The sequence below is a fragment of the Eptesicus fuscus genome, chromosome 21 (assembly GCF_027574615.1).
Source record: "Eptesicus fuscus isolate TK198812 chromosome 21, DD_ASM_mEF_20220401, whole genome shotgun sequence".
NCBI classification, from domain to species: domain Eukaryota; kingdom Metazoa; phylum Chordata; class Mammalia; order Chiroptera; family Vespertilionidae; genus Eptesicus; species Eptesicus fuscus.
In genome coordinates this window covers 43517363-43531857 of record NC_072493.1, presented here as the reverse complement: position 1 = coordinate 43531857, position 14495 = coordinate 43517363, and the positions used below count along the sequence as shown (strand labels likewise).

Sequence of the window (14495 nt, the reverse complement as noted above, 5' to 3'; positions counted from 1 at the left end):
CGACTGCCAATGATCATTAAATGGGGAAGAAAACTTCTCGCTGTAACTATTTCCAGCAAAGGGAATGAAAATTAGACTTCTTGGTGGAAATAGAATCTGCAACAGAGGATCATCACCCCCTACTGGCGTGAGCCTCACACTGCAGCAAGAGGGATGGAGGTCCCCGCTGCCGAGGGACCGCAGGGGCTAAAGGGCTGGGAAGGGGCGGGGCTTCCGCCGCGGGAGGAGCTCTCAGGCCCCGCCTCCTCGTGCCGGGCCAGGCATTTCCGTCCGCCGAAAACAGAAGCCGCCGGCGGAGCCCTTCGGACAAGGCCTCCCTGGTTGGAAGTAGGGAGTGAGCGGAGCACGGGTGAGCGTGGGGCCCAGGCGGGAGCGCGCGAGGTCCTTGTCCTTTGCCCTGGGACATAGGGGTCCCCGCTCCCCGAGGACCACCCGGGCGTCACCTGGGAGAGGGCGCGAGCTCTGGGCCAGCGAGTGGGTTGGTTTTCCAGAGCCTTCAGCGGCTGGAGGGAATTCCTGGTGGAGGGACGAGAGGAGGCGGGACTTCCTGTAGCAACTGAAGGCGACTGGCCACCCAAACATGCACCTGCTTGCCCTTAGGCCGGCGCCCAGGATGGCCGGGATGGGAGCCAGGGGCCACCTGTGGCTGGAGAGCCCCCCTGGGGGAGTGCCCCCCATCTTCCTGCCCACGGGCGGGCAAGCCCTGGTCCTGGGCCGGGGACCCCTGACCCAAGTTACCGACCGGAAGTGCTCCAGAAACCAAGGTAGGCAGGGGCGGGGGCCCGAGCTGAAAGGTGTGGCCTGTTTCCGGAGCGAAAGATGGACGGTCAGTTCCGTAAAGAACACTCGTAGAGCCAGCTAGCGGAATTGTACGGTGCAGCCAGTGCTGACGTTGGCAGGTGCCCTCTGGGAGCACGGGGAGAAAAGGCTGTGTCTGACCTGGAATGCGGGCTCCTGGGGGAGGGGGCGCCGCGCCTGTCCCGAGGCCATGGTCAGTGGGCAGGGAAGGATGCTCAGGCCGCCGGGAGTGGTTGAGTCAGGCTACGACCCTTGCCAAGGAGAGAGCCGATCTTATGGCGGGAAGAACATGCTGCTAAACAGGGACGAGTGGTAACGGGTCAAGCCCCAGCCCTGCACCTGCCACACTGCTCGTCAGAGAAGCCAGTTCTCTCCAGAACCGTGCCCGCCCTGTCCCTAGGCCAAGACCAGCGTCACGGGCAATCCTAAGGCCCTTGTCTGGTTACTGCATGTCAAGGAGTGAGCCAAGCCCATTTAGAAATGAGCTGCCTCTTCCTCCTGAATGGGTGCTGTAGCGCCATCCTGTGGCCTGAAGCTGGCCGTGCTCCCGGGTAATGAGGGATGGCATCCCGCTGGGAAGCATATCCTGACTCCACCCTCTCCACACGCAGTGGAGCTGGTCGCGGACCCTGAGACTCGGACGGTGGCCGTGAAACAGGTACCAGTTCCTCAGCAATGTCTGGAGGTGGGGTCGGGGAGGAGCCGGAACCCAGCAGGGAACAGGCCCGTTGGGAACCTCTGGCTGGAAGGGAAGCAGGTGTGCCCAGTGAAGAAGTCCCGAGGTGCTGCCTGCCTCAATGCAGTAGCCATCTACATTTAAACTGGATAACACCGGACGCCTGTGACCTTTCCAACGCCCTGATTGGTGGTGCACAGGGAAGAGGCAGGGCTTAGGGATCTGATTGGCATGTAGAGAAAGGCAAGCCCTATCCTGGTTGATTGATTGGAGGTTGGGGGTCGGGAGGAGGTGGAGCCAGTCCCAGCTCTTCCCTATTCCTTTGCAGCTGGGAATTAACCCCTCAACTGTCGGGACCCAGGAGCTGAATCTGGGGTCAGAGGGCTCTCTGGGGGTGGGGGACACGCTGTATTTGGTCAATGGCCTCTACCCGCTGACCCTGCGCTGGGAAGAGGCCCCCGTGCCAGAATCCCAGCCAGATACTCCACCCGGCACCCCTCCGGTGGCCCCAACCGAAGAGGAGGAGAAGGAGGAGGAGGAGGAGGAGGTTGAACAGCAGAAAAAGCGAATGCGGAAGTCGTCCCCGGGCTGGGAGAGCTTCGAGAAGCTGCTGGTGTTCACCGCACCCGGGGTGAAGGCCCGGAGCAAGGTGAGGGCCACGCTGGGACCTGAGGGACCACAGACAACTGCAGACGCAACCCCGAGCTTGCTGTGTGTCCCTGGGCAGGTCACTCAACCTCTCTGAGCATCCACTTTTCTGAGAAATGGACCTGATAAATTCAGGGGTTGTAGTAAGCATTGGGAGAACCGATGTATATCAACGCCTGCCTGATCCATGGTAACCACCCTGTAACCATAGCAACGATTGGGATTATTTTAGCAGGAGCTATTATGATGAGTATTTCTTAGGTCCAGCGAGGTTCTAATCCAAATGCTGTTACACCACATTCTGAGCCCCTTTTTTTCTCACCAGTAAAATGGGGAATCCATGAAAACCACGTGGCACAGCCCGAGGTGCAGTTAGCACCTAAACAGAACTCAGCCCTTGTCTCATTTGCATGGTTATTAGCCCTTCAAGGTGGAGATGGTCAGGGTAGTACATGAACTCCATTGTAAAGATGGGAATACTGGTCCTAGCTAGTCTGGCTCAATGGATAGAGCGTTGGCCTGTAGACTGAAGGGTCCCGGGTTCGATTCCGGCCAAGGGCACATGGCTGGGTTGCGAGCTGGATCCCCAGTAGGGGGTGTGCAGGAGGCAGCCGATCAATGATTCTCATCATTGATGTTTCTATCTCTCTCTCCCTCTCCCTTCCTCTCTGAAATCAATAAAACGTAATTTTAAAAAAAAGTAATAAAAAAAAAGATGGGAATACTGAGTGTGTAGGGAGAATAGGAGCAGGAAAGGAAGGTTTCAGGCTCTGCACTCAGGTGTTGGGGATGCATCCTCGCTGTGCCTGTTACTATGTACAGGCTCCCTGACTCGGTTTCCTCACCTGTGACAGCGGTCACAGTCTCTGCCTCAAGGGTTGATGGTACCAGCCTGTGAATGAGGGGGTCAGAGGTGTCACTGTTCTTTTCTTGGTGATGCCAGGTGGCCGGCTTTGATATGGACGGGACCCTCATCACCACACGCTCCGGGAAGGTCTTTCCCACCGGCCCCAGTGACTGGAGGTGATAAGCAGGAGAAGGGGGTGAGTGAGGCTCCCTCCGGGCCCTGGGTCACCTGCCACCTTCCTGCCCACCCTAGGATCTTGTACCTAGAGATTCCACGTAAGCTCCGGGAGCTGGAGGCCGACGGCTACAAGGTGTGTGTGTGTGTGCGCGCGCGGCCCCGGCCGGGGGGCAGGCTGGGGCATGGTGAGGGCACTGAGATATGCATCTGCTCCCCAGCTGGTGATCTTCACCAACCAGATGGGCATTGGGCGTGGGAAGCTGTCAGCAGAGGAGTTCAAGGCCAAGGTGGAGGCTGTGGTGGAAAAGCTGGGAGTCCCCTTCCAGGTACAGCTGCACGGAGGCTGCATGGGGACAGAGCCCCAGAGAGGGGCCGGGTCCTGGGTGGGATTATGGGGACAGAAACCCACCCTAAGTGGCAAGTTTGGGGCATTGGGAGCGCTCCTGATTGGTGAGGGATGGTGGCGCCTTTTTGGGTCCTGAACATCCTTGAAGGACTTTGGTGCTGGAGGGGGACTGGTGTCTGACCCCACCTGGTCCACAGGTGCTGGTGGCCACGCACGCCGGCTTGTACCGGAAGCCAGTGATTGGCATGTGGGACCACCTGCGGGAGCAGGTAAGCCACGCCCCCAGTCGCTCTCCTTTCCCCTGAAGCCCCTCACTCCCTGCCCAGCCTCCGCACCCTGGGTCATGGGCCCTGCCCCCTCTCCTCTCCCGCTGTCCTCGCCTTTCCGGTGTTGGCTCTTGGCCTCATGTTGGCACGCGAGGCCAGTGATCTTCACTGAAAAGCAGGGCGGTCGAGGTCAGTCCTCAACCTGTTCATTGACTGATGTCCTGTAGCTCGGCCCACGGGCCAGGGAGGGTGCGGAGAAGCCAGGGTGGAGGTCTGAGGTGCCAGTGGAGTCAGGGCTCAAGGTGGCGAGGAGGGAGCCAGGTGGGTGCCTAGTTCTGATGGGTCTTCCAGATCGGGGTCACAGCGAGTGTGGAGTGCTGAGCCCGTGTGCTCAGGGCCATAGGCCGCGGAGGTGGCGGGCGGGCCGGGGGGAGCGGGCAGGGGTCCGCCTGTGGGAACCGTCTGGGCCGGACTGCACTGTGACTCGGGGAGGGTTGTTAACAGAAGTGGGGACCGGCGCCCTCTGGCGGCTGAGAGAACCTGTGCGGAGCCCCTGCTGCTTTGGGGGAACAGGTGTGAGCGGTTCCTTAGGCCGTTGTGTCTCCTGCCCCCCCCTCAGGCCAACGAGGGCGTGCCCATCTCCATTGGGGACAGCGTCTTCGTGGGAGGTAAGGTGGGGGAAGGGGGAGTGTGGGTCCGCAGGGCGGGGACGCGGGCCCTGAGGTTGCTGTGCCCTCCGGTTCCAGACGCAGCTGGACGCCCCGCCAACTGGGCCCCCGAGAGAAAAAAGAAAGACTTCTCCTGTGCAGACCGCCTGGTGAGCGCCGCCCCCCGACCCCGCCCCCCCCACCCCGGCCCCCACCTGCCTAACCTTCACCCTCCCCCCAGTTTGCCCTCAACCTGGGCCTGCCCTTCGCCACTCCGGAGGAGTTCTTCCTGAAGTGGCCGGTGGCCGGCTTCGAGCTCCCGGCCTTTGACCCGGTGAGGCCCGTGGGCGAGTGGGGCGCGGCGCGGGGGGAGGGGCGTCCCTCATGTCTGTCTGTCCCCAGAGGACGGTCTCCTCCTCAGGGCCACTCTACCTGCCCGAGTCCAGCTCCCTCCTGAGCTCCGACCCTGAGGTGGTCGTCGCCGTGGGATATCCTGGGGGTGAGACACCCTGACCCCTGACCCCTAGGAGCTCTGATCCCCCTGTGGCTCCCACTGACACGCCCCTCCCCCCCCCCCCCCCCAGCCGGGAAGTCCACCTTCCTCCAGGAGCACCTCGTGTCCGCAGGATACGTCCACGTGAACAGGGTAGGGTCCCGGCTGCCTGTGGGATCTGTTCCCCGTGTCCTCGCCCCCTGCTGGGCCCACCCCTGACCTGCTTGCTCCCTGTGCCAGGACACCCTGGGGTCGTGGCAGCGCTGTGTGGCCACGTGTGAGACAGCCCTGAAGCAGAGGCGACGGGTCGTGATCGACAACACAAACCCGGACCCACCGAGCAGGGCCAGGTGCCTGGGTCCCAGGGGCGGCCCCTGTGGGGTGAGCCCAGGGCCCCTAACCAGCCGGCCCCTCCCAACCCCACAGGTACATCAAGTGCGCCCAGGACGCCGGCGTCCCCTGCCGCTGCTTCCTCTTCAGCGCCACCCTGGAGCAGGCGCGCCACAACAACCGGGTGAGTGAGTGCCCGCCCCCCCCCCGCCCCCCCACACCCCCTCCCCGCTAACCAGCTCGCCTCTGCCCCCCCAGTTCCGGGAGATGACGGGCTCCTCTCACGCCCACGTGGCTGACATGGTCATGTTTGGCTACAGGTAGGCACTGCCACGGGTGGGCCCTGGGGGTAGGCACGGGGCTCGGGGCCTCCCCTCACCACCCTCTGCCACCAGGAAGCAGTTCAAGGCCCCGACCCTGGCGGAAGGCTTCGCTGAGATCCTGGAGATCCCCTTCCGGCTGCACCTGGAGCCGCAGCTGGAGCGCCTGTACCGCCAGTTCTCCGAGGGCTGAGCCGCCGCCTCGCCCCCCTCTCCCGCCCCCCCCAATAAATGCTAGTTTTCTTTCAGCTTGGCCAGCACGTTGCTGGGAAGAAGGGGGCCTCACCCCAGGGAGCACGGCCTCTCCTGCCGTGGCCGCGGGCGCTGAGGACAGTGGCCCGGGGGCTTTGAAAAGACTTTATTGGGGAAACGTACATGGATGGCACTGTCCTCGGAGAGGTCTCAGGGTGCTGTCCTCCGTCTCGGGGGGCAGCTGCAGTCTCCAAGGGCCCCTGCTCAGAGCATCTGACCTGGAACGGGGGCAGAGGGGAGAGCCTGAATGGGTCTCCCAGCAACCCCTGGGCCCCCTACCTGGCTACCCGGACCCATGAGCTGCAGGGCTCTAGGGACCAGGGACGTGCCTCCCTGCCCAGCCAGAGGCCTTGCCTGTCCCTTCTGCAGGGAGGGGCTGCCCCTGCCCCTCACCTGGTCTTGTCAGAGCCAGGGCCACACTTCCTCCCAAACCCCAGCAGCCAGGTCCAGGCCACACTCCCTGTGGCTGCCACTCACCAGTGTCACCGGGGGCCTCGTCTGTGACTCCTAGAGGGGCCCAGGCCGGGGGTGGCCACTACCCCCCCATCTGCGGGGGAGAAGCCAGGAGTCAGTAGCGGGCCAGGCAGGAGAAAAGCTCGGAGCCCTGCTCGCGCCTCAGCCCTCCCGCCTCACCCCTCGCTGCTGCTGCTCCTGCTCCAGGTTCCGCTGCAGGACCTGCTGCTGGTTGGCAATGACACGCCGGATGCCGTTGACGAAGTTGCTCTGGTCGTGGGGGATGAGGCCGATGAAGATCTTCTTCTCCGAGGAGTACAGGAGCATGAGCACGCGCACCTCGCACGAGGCCTTGTAGGGAAAGTGCACGCAGCCCGCCTGGGGGTGCAGGGCAGTGTCACAGGCGGCCCTGGGCACAGGTGCCCCCCCACGGCGACGGGCTCAACCACACAGGCCGGCGTCCCTCAGCACGTGAGCCAAGTGCGTCCTCATTGCCCTGTCCTCTCGGCCCTCACTCTCGTTTGGGGACAGAGACGGAAGCCTAGAGACGACTGTCCAGGGCCCAGCGGATTCTGCCCGGAGGAGCCCAAGGCACCGGCACCTCCTGTGGGGGCGCCACAGGGGCACGTGCCCCGAACACCCCGAAACGGGGCCTGGGGCACAGCGGTCAGGGTCAGCAGTGACCAGGCCGTGCAGAGGCCTCACTGGGAAGGACACCCGACACTAAGGCTCCCTCACCTCAGGCAACGCCTGAAGGCAGCCGGGCTGAGAGGCTGGGAGGGCGGGAGGCTGCCCGCCCAGACCAGTCAGGGACGAGGCCTAATGGAACAAGGATCCTGGTGAGGGGCACGGGCTCCCCATCCAGTTCCCTGGCTCTTCCCTGCGCAAGGCCAGGGGTCCTCAGCACAGGCCAGCCCGGCGAGGCCGAGAGCTGGAGGACTCGCAGGTCCTGAGCCTGGAGGGGAGGCCGGGCTGTCACCACCTCTGGGACAGTGGGGACAGGTCTCCAGGAGGAGGCCCGGGGCGAGCCCAGTGCACGCCCCTCGCTGCACCTGAGCCAACGGTGACGACATGGCCACGCCAGTGAGCGGGCAGAAGGCCAGTCTGGGGCACAAGGGCCCTGAGCTCTGTGCTTTCCAAAGAAACGCACATCAGCCCCCAGTACACAGCCGCACGCCTGTGCCGCCTCCGGCGAATCAAAGGAAACAGTGAGGTCCCCACGTGGCAGACATGGAAACGGTGAACAGCGACAGCGAGGATGCAGGGGGCCGTGGGGAGGCTGAGGCCCAGTCCCACTGGAAGTGCCACCGCGCCGCCTGGCCAGGGCCTTCCGGAGCCTCAGGTTTCCCACTGGGGACCTGGAGTGAGCGCGCCCTGCCCCTGGCAGAGCAGGAGGAGGGGGCCGGTGAGGACCTGGGGGCACAGCTGCTCCGTGACGTCACCCCAGCGCCAAGTAAATGCAGACGCAGCAGAGGACAGGCCAGCGCGGGCCTGCAGGGCCTCGGTCCCTGCCCGGCACCGGGGAATCCGGCTCCCTATCTGTAAAATGGGTCAGCACAGCCTCAGCGGAGCCGTGTGGCCCAGGAGCGTGGCTCACAGCAAATGTGACATCGCCGGGGGCTGCTGCCCTCCCCGGTGGCTCTGCAGACAGCACCCTCGGGTTCCTCTGGCCTCACTGAAACGCCCGTGCATCCGTTCACCCTGCGGGCCTCTCCCTGCACTCGCTCCCCGCCCAGCAGCGCGCGGCCCACCCACAACCCCACTCACAAAGCCGTTGTCCATGATCCGGCACAGGCTCTTCAGCGTCTCCAGGTCCTTGGTGAAGTGGAACTGCACCAGGCGCGAGTTCCGGAACAGCGGCACCAGGGTGGTCTGCGGGGAGGGGGGACCATCCACAGCTGCCCCGCCCGCCCCACATGGTGGCTGCCACCAAGGCTGCATCCCCTCTTGTGCCCGCTTAATCCCCACAATCCTGTGGCCCCTCAAAGCCAGGCCAGCCTCTCCGGCCCCAGGGCCTGTCAGGAGCCATCCCTCCACCTAGAAGGCCCTCCTCCAGCTCGACATTGGGGCCCCTCCTGGGGAAGCCTCCACACCGCCCCCGACCCCAGGCCTGGGCCCGAGCCGCCCCGCACTCACGAGCAGCTGCTGCGGGATGAGCTGCATGTACAGCTTCCTGGGCCACTGCTCCGTCCTCCTGTGGGCACCGGGGGGCCAGGGTCAGGAGGCCGGGTCTCCCCAGGTGCTTCCTCCACCCCCAGCCCCACACTCACAGGATCTCGCCTTGGTTCACGTAGACGTGTGACGGCAGCCACCTCTTGGACCGATTGTTGGGCTCAGGCCTGGGCTTTGGGGGACGGAACGGGGGTGGCATCAGGAGTGGGAGGGGCCTGAGTCAGTGGGGTGCACTGGTCCCAAAGTGAGCGGGCCGCCCCAGGCTCACCTCCTGCCACTCCATGACCCCACTCCACGCCAGGAACTTGTTGTTGACAATCTGGACGGGGCCCGCAACGCCACCGGGTCCCACTGCCTACAGGAGACGGGGTGGGGTGTGGGCTGGTGCCTCAGCTCCCCCAACTCCCCTCCCTGTCCCCAGCCCACTGGGCCCAAGCCCACCCCCCCCAGACCAGCCACGGCTTCTCAGCCTCCAGTCTGTCCACAGCCCCAGACACTCCTAGAGCCGGGCCTGCTCAGACCGCCCATGGCTCCCACCTGCCCCAGGACAAGGACCACCCCTCAGCCTGGGGGACAGAGCCCACGGGGTTTGCCTATGAACTGGCCGCTGTGAAATGTCCCACAACCGGGGACACATCGGTAAGACGCCTGGTCACCTGTACGGCCTGCCAGCCTCACACCACTCTCCCCGTGACCAGTGCCCTGGCCTGCCCCTCCCCCTCCACACACGACTGTCCTTCCTCCCGGAGCCGCTGTCGTCCCTCCCGCCCTTCCTCTCGCCGGCACGTCCAGGCCGGCCCCGCGCACCTGCTTGCGGGTGGTGATGACCTGCCGGATGGCGTTGACGAAGCCGCTCTGGTCGTAGGGGATGAGGCCCATGAAGATCTTCTTCTTGGACGAGTACAGGAGCATGAGCACGCGCACCTCGCAGGGGGAGATGTGGGGGAAGAGCATGCAGCCCGCCTGGGGGGAGGTCGGAGGTCAGGGACCCCAGGGCACCGCTGAGGGGGCAAATGCCCTTCCCTGACCCCCCAAGCCTCCCCGCCATCAAGGACAGAAGTCCTCGAGTTGACCCCAAGTTCTCAGCGTGAGAGGCGCGCAGCTGGAACATTCTGAGCGCGCGTGAGCCTGCACCTCACCCACCCTGAATGGGGTCAGGCCTGGGCCCCACGTGTGGGTGTGGGTGTGGGTTAGGGCTCCGTCTCCCACACCCGGTCTCAAGCCCCGCCCCATGGAGCTGCCAAGGCCGCAGCCTGTGCCGGGGCAGCCGCCAGGAGGGCCAGCGCCTGCTTCCCCCAGCTGAGACCTCAGGTAAGTGACCGCGTCTCCCGGTCTGTGAACCGTATGCCAATAGCACCCAGGAAATGCCACCAAGTGCGCCCTGCCCGAGACGCTAGTGCCCTCTCAGCGGGACGTGGGAGAGCGTGAACCTGACACATCCCCCCTGGGGTGTCGGACAAAGGGGGGAACACCTCCCACGCCACCTGCCTGACGCCTGGTCCCTGCTCAAGCCCACGGTCCCTCACTCACGGGATCTGCCTCTGGCCTCCCCGCACCTACCAGGACAAGAGTGTGACCGACAGGCCTCAGAGGGCGACCCCCACCGTCCCTGCAGCCGGGGGCCAGGCACAAAGCAAGCCCTTAGCCAAGGTGCTGAGGGGGTCAGACCGGAGACCCCCGCACACCACCCCCTGGTCTGTCCAGGCCCCAAGGGAAAGGGATCCGCTGGACATCGGGTCAGGGCGCACACGGCACCCCCACCCCCACCCCCCAGAGGTGGTGGCCTGTTCCAAAGAGGAACAGGGGCTGCAGGGGACCCCAGAGCCGAGCCCTGCGGACTCCTGGGCAGAGGACTCGCTCCCACATCAGGCCACCCTCCCGGAACCTGCTTCCTTACACATCCCCCGGGGAGGGAGCCGAGCAGGCCCAGGCCCAGGTCAAGTTTAACCCTGACATCCGGTGTCCAAAGCCCAACATCTGCTGTTTACTGAGCACTTACTATGCACGCCCATCAATCACGTGACAAGACTCACGCCTCCCATTGGCCCCTGGAAAAGTCCTCCTGTTACCCCACTTGCCGGATGCGAAAGCCGAGCCCCAGCACAGACCAGTCCCTCCTGGCTCACTCCCCTGGTCACCCCATTTACCGGTCCCGGCACTCACAGCCCAGGGAGCCCGACGCGGGCGGGTGCCGTCACTGGGCTCCACTGAATGTCTGAGACCCGACTACAGACAGGCCGAGACGGCAAGCGAGAGCGACTCCCCAGCCCCTAGGAGCGCTCGCCTGGGGCCCCGGCCCGGCTGTCCCAGCAGAGCTGCCACCAAAGTGCCCGGAGGAGCCCTGCCCGCCCTCAGCGCCCCGCGCTGCCCACTCACGAAGCCGTTGCCCATGACGCGGCAGAGCCCCTTGAGGGAGTCGCAGTCTCTGTTGGTGAAGTGGAACTGCGCCAGCTGCGAGTTGCGGAACAGGGGGCCCAGGGTGGTCTGGGGGCGACAAGGGACAGCTGGGTCACCACCGGGGGTGGGGGTGCTCTGGGGAGCAGGCTTGGGGGGCTGGGGCAGGTCTCACCAGCAGCTGCTGCGGGATCAGCTGCATGATCAGCTTCTGTGGCCACTGGTCGGTCTCCCTGTGGGAGGAGAGGGTCAGGGGGGGCCCTGGCCGCCCAGCCAGCCCGCCCGCCCACGGGGACTCACAGGTTCTCGCCCTGGTTCACGTAGGCCTGGCAGGGGAGGGTCCGCTTCAGCTTCGCGTTGGAGTCAGAGAAGGGTCTGCGCTTCTGTGGCAGGAGCGAGAGTCTCACTCAGACGCCCAGGCCTGTCCCCCACTGCGAGGGCAGCCGACAGGAGCCTGTGGGGCACCCCCCACCCATGGGGCCCCGACTCGGACGCTCACCTCCTGCCACTCAAGGACGCCACTCCAGGCCAGCAGCTTGTTGCTGAGCCGGTGCTCGCCCACCGCCAGGCCCCCGAGGGCCAGTCCCGGCGAGGAGGGCCCGATGGGGCCCAGGGCCCCGAACACCCGGGCACCTGGCTGTGGAAGGGGGAGGCACCACTGAGGCTGGGGCAACTACAAGGGCGGGCTGTTCCCCACATACCCCAAGGAGCCACCCCAATGTTCAGACCCAAACTTCCCGCTCAGAACACCCAAACCCCTTGTCCCCAAGGCTGAGACCCTGCCTGACCCCATTCCCACCCCGCCCACACTCACACCGGCCCCTGCAAGGTCCCTAAGTCCGCCAGCCTGCCCCCTCCAGCCGTTCCTCTCGCTGGCTCAGCCGGGAACACCATCCGGCCCCACCCCCCCAGGCGCCACCCACTCACCCTCCCAGCCTGATCCAGTGGGTCCCTCTGCTGAGACCCAACTCAGAAGCCAGCTCTCTGGGGCCGGGGTCTCCTTGAAGCCCCCGCAATCCTGGGCTGTGTCTGTCTGTCACACTGGGTTGCCCCATCCTGCCCACGCTCAAAGCCTTCCTTCCAAGGCTCCTCATGACTAAGTCCAGACTCTCCCTCTGGTTCCTACGAACCTCTCCCGGCGGCTGCTGCCCGCCCCCCCCCCCCTCCCTCCGGCACCCCAGGTTGCAGCCATGTCAGGCTGACCCCGAGGAGGCGGAGAGGCGGGGCCAGAAGCACACACAGTCCAGAACCGCGCAGGGTGCAGGGCAGACTGTGGAGGCGGCAGTGACGCCACCTGGAGGGTCTCAGAGCGGATGGAGAATGTGTGCAGAACACCAGAATGTTCCAGCAACAAAGCCCAGCAGAGGGTCCTCTCCCAGCCACCCCCAAACCAAACACACAGCAAAGCAAACACGCGAAGGCAACTCCCAAACAGCCGGCAGCAGGAGCCATGACGTGACAAAGCTCACTCCCTAAGGGCCTGGGCGGCAAGATAAGCGAGTGAATAAACCCACAGGCGGCTCAGGGGCGCTTCCAACGTTCCTGCGAAGCGCACAGGTGTCTTCTGCTCTCCAATAATGACGGGCAGGAGAGTCTTATTTTGGAAAGGAGCTTTAAAAAGCAAACACACCTGAGCAAGCATGCTCTCCATCTGGGCAATCGCAGACGGGGGAGGCAGCCTGCGTGCACAATGGGGCGTGTTCGCGGCCCAGAGTGTCTGAGGCGGAGAACGGGCCTCGAAGCCCCGGCTGGCAGGCACCTCTGCTGGGGCACAGGCCCCGGGAGATGCAGCGACAGCACCCAGCCACACAGACCGAGGACGCCGGCCAGTGCGAGCGTGTCTGGGAGGGCAGGGTGACACCCAGGACCCGAAAGAGGTTGTGGTCTCGAGTGTGGAGACCAGGGATGCCTGCCTAAGCCAGGAACACCTGCGACAGCAGGAGGGGCAGGTCAAGGCGAGGCGCAGGGCTCCCCTAAAGGAAACCTCACATCTGGGCAAGTGTCTGCAAAACTTAGCTTCGCCTCCGATATCTGATTTGCTCTTACTGCACGGGAAAGCCTCGCCAGTACTTGAAAGGCGGGAGCCTTCATGAGGGGGGATGTTAAGGGTCCAGAAGAGCCCGTGAAACGTCCACGGGAATGCTGGTGAAGAGGGGAGGCGGGGGAGGAGGGGAATGTTTAAGTTTGTGGGGTGTCCCGAGTCTGGGTGTGAGACTGGAGGGAGCCCGTGTGCAGCTGGCGGGGCCCCGTGCCACGCACAACGCTGGGCCGTGTGGCTGAGAAGCGAGTCGGCGCCCAGCCTCGGGTCAAACGCACCTCCGCGCGAGCGTGTGCGAAGCGGGACGTGCAGCTTCACCGACAGAGCAGCTTTGTTCAGATTTTGAAAAGTATGTGCATGTTTTAAGGCCGGGGAGCGTCGTGTGCCTCACAGCTCGATGTTTATGTTGAAGGTCTGGGCATCCCACACCTGGGCGCACGAGCAAACCCCGGGCGCCGCGCACAACGCCCCCGAGTGCAACACCTGGGCGCGCCAGGGCACGACGCGGCCCCCAGACCCCTCCTTCATTTCCCCATTTCCTGTCCGGAGAGAGGCCAACTTTCCGACTGGAAAAACAAGCGCGCACACCGACCATCCACTGTCCGGCCGCCAGCCCCCCACCCCGCGTTTAAACCCGGCCGCGGAGTCAGCAGTAATTTGAGCCCGCCCCGCCCCCGTACCCCACCCCCGTCACCCCCGCCACCCCTGCCCGAACCGGTAACAAAGGGGAGAGCCCGGCGCGTACCACCGAGGGGTTCCACGGGGGAACACGGCCCCAGACGGGACCACCCTTCGGGGCCACCTGGGAGACCCCAGAGAAGAGGGGGCCGCGGACAAAGACGGGAGCTCGGGGGGCGGGGCCGTGGAAGGCTCTGGAAAAAGGGCGGAGGGGGGCTCACCATGGGAGGGGCCGAGCGGGCCCGGATCCGCGGCGGCTGCGGGCCCCGGGGGCTGGCGGGCCAGGAGCGCGAACGGGCGGCGCGCACCGTGAGGGGCCGCGGGGGGCGGCCGCGACCCCCGAGGGGGCCCCCAGCGCCGGAGCGGTGCGGAGCGCGGCGCGGACGGACCATGACGGGTGCGAGCCGAACAGACTGTGCGGATGCCACGGGCCACGCAGGGGGCTGCGGGCTCCACCGACTGAGGGGCGCGAGTAGGCGGCTCTCGGAGAAACGGGATGGGCTGTACCAAGCGCGGGGGCCGCGCCGCCGAAGAGGGGTCGTCGCGGCCAAACCACTGCGGCGAGCGGGGGAAGCGCGGCGCATACCAAGAGCGCCGAAAGGGGCGTGGCCAGGGTGTACCAAAATGTGGCGGGGGGCTTGGGGAACGGAGAGGGTGTGTGGGGCGGGGAACAAGGCGATTGGGAGACACACGGGGCCTCTCAAGCAAGGGCGGGAGGCCCTGAGGACGTGTGGGAAACAACTTCAGGGGACCCGGGCGGAGACTATACCAACGGGTGGAGGAGGGAGTAGATAAACGTAGAGGACGATACCAAGTTGGCTCCGGGTTGGGGGCGGGACCCGGGAGATTTTAGCCCGAGTCCCGGACCCGCGAAGGAGGGGGACTGCGAGAGATTTCAGGAGACGAGGAAGGAAAAACGGGCTTTCGCGCGAGGGAACCTACCTAGAGGTTTGGGGATAC

General features: G+C 65.1%; 2 protein-coding genes across 3 annotated transcripts; one reads left to right on the top strand and one right to left on the bottom strand.

Moving 5' to 3' along the window:
• The first annotated feature begins 248 nt into the window (after nucleotides 1-248).
• On the top strand, nucleotides 249-5796 carry PNKP (polynucleotide kinase 3'-phosphatase). Of its 2 annotated transcripts, XM_054711325.1 has the most exons (17): nucleotides 249-349; nucleotides 601-764; nucleotides 1410-1456; nucleotides 1803-2123; nucleotides 3066-3145; nucleotides 3222-3279; nucleotides 3365-3472; nucleotides 3690-3761; nucleotides 4378-4426; nucleotides 4505-4575; nucleotides 4647-4739; nucleotides 4808-4904; nucleotides 4990-5051; nucleotides 5139-5248; nucleotides 5325-5412; nucleotides 5487-5548; nucleotides 5624-5796. In XM_054711325.1, the coding sequence occupies exons 2-17, from the start codon at nucleotides 614-616 to the stop codon at nucleotides 5739-5741; spliced, it is 1587 nt and encodes a 528-aa protein (XP_054567300.1). In that variant the 5' UTR covers nucleotides 249-349; nucleotides 601-613; the 3' UTR covers nucleotides 5742-5796. The 2 variants fall into 2 exon arrangements, with proteins under 2 accessions (XP_054567300.1, XP_054567301.1); XM_054711326.1 differs by lacking the exon at nucleotides 5487-5548.
• Nucleotides 5797-5895: 99 nt separating this feature from the next.
• On the bottom strand, nucleotides 5896-14154 carry PTOV1 (PTOV1 extended AT-hook containing adaptor protein). Its single transcript, XM_008154335.3, has 13 exons — nucleotides 13757-14154; nucleotides 11319-11456; nucleotides 11120-11202; nucleotides 10995-11052; nucleotides 10802-10909; nucleotides 9233-9388; nucleotides 8694-8780; nucleotides 8524-8597; nucleotides 8390-8447; nucleotides 8021-8125; nucleotides 6434-6631; nucleotides 6278-6347; nucleotides 5896-6018 (listed from the first exon to the last, which is right to left on the bottom strand). The coding sequence occupies exons 1-12, from the start codon at nucleotides 14117-14119 to the stop codon at nucleotides 6336-6338; spliced, it is 1440 nt and encodes a 479-aa protein (XP_008152557.2). The 5' UTR covers nucleotides 14120-14154; the 3' UTR covers nucleotides 5896-6018; nucleotides 6278-6335.
• Between the last annotated feature and the right edge of the window lie 341 nt (nucleotides 14155-14495).

Excerpts from the sequence above, each read along its gene's own strand:
- PNKP (XM_054711325.1), top strand. The coding sequence starts at position 614 with ATGGCCGGGATGGGAGCCAGGGGCCACCTGTGGCTGGAGAGCCCCCCT. Across the intron at positions 3,473-3,689 it reads AGCTGGGAGTCCCCTTCCAG|GTGCTGGTGGCCACGCACGC; the intron begins GTACAGCTGCAC and ends CCTGGTCCACAG. Across the intron at positions 4,576-4,646 it reads TCTCCTGTGCAGACCGCCTG|TTTGCCCTCAACCTGGGCCT; the intron begins GTGAGCGCCGCC and ends CCCTCCCCCCAG.
- PTOV1 (XM_008154335.3), bottom strand. The coding sequence starts at position 14,119 with ATGCGCCGCGCTTCCCCCGCTCGCCGCAGTGGTTTGGCCGCGACGACC. Across the intron at positions 11,457-13,756 it reads CCCGCTCGGCCCCTCCCATG|CCAGGTGCCCGGGTGTTCGG; the intron begins GTGAGCCCCCCT and ends CCCCTTCCACAG. Across the intron at positions 11,053-11,119 it reads GTGAACCAGGGCGAGAACCT|GGAGACCGACCAGTGGCCAC; the intron begins GTGAGTCCCCGT and ends CTCCTCCCACAG.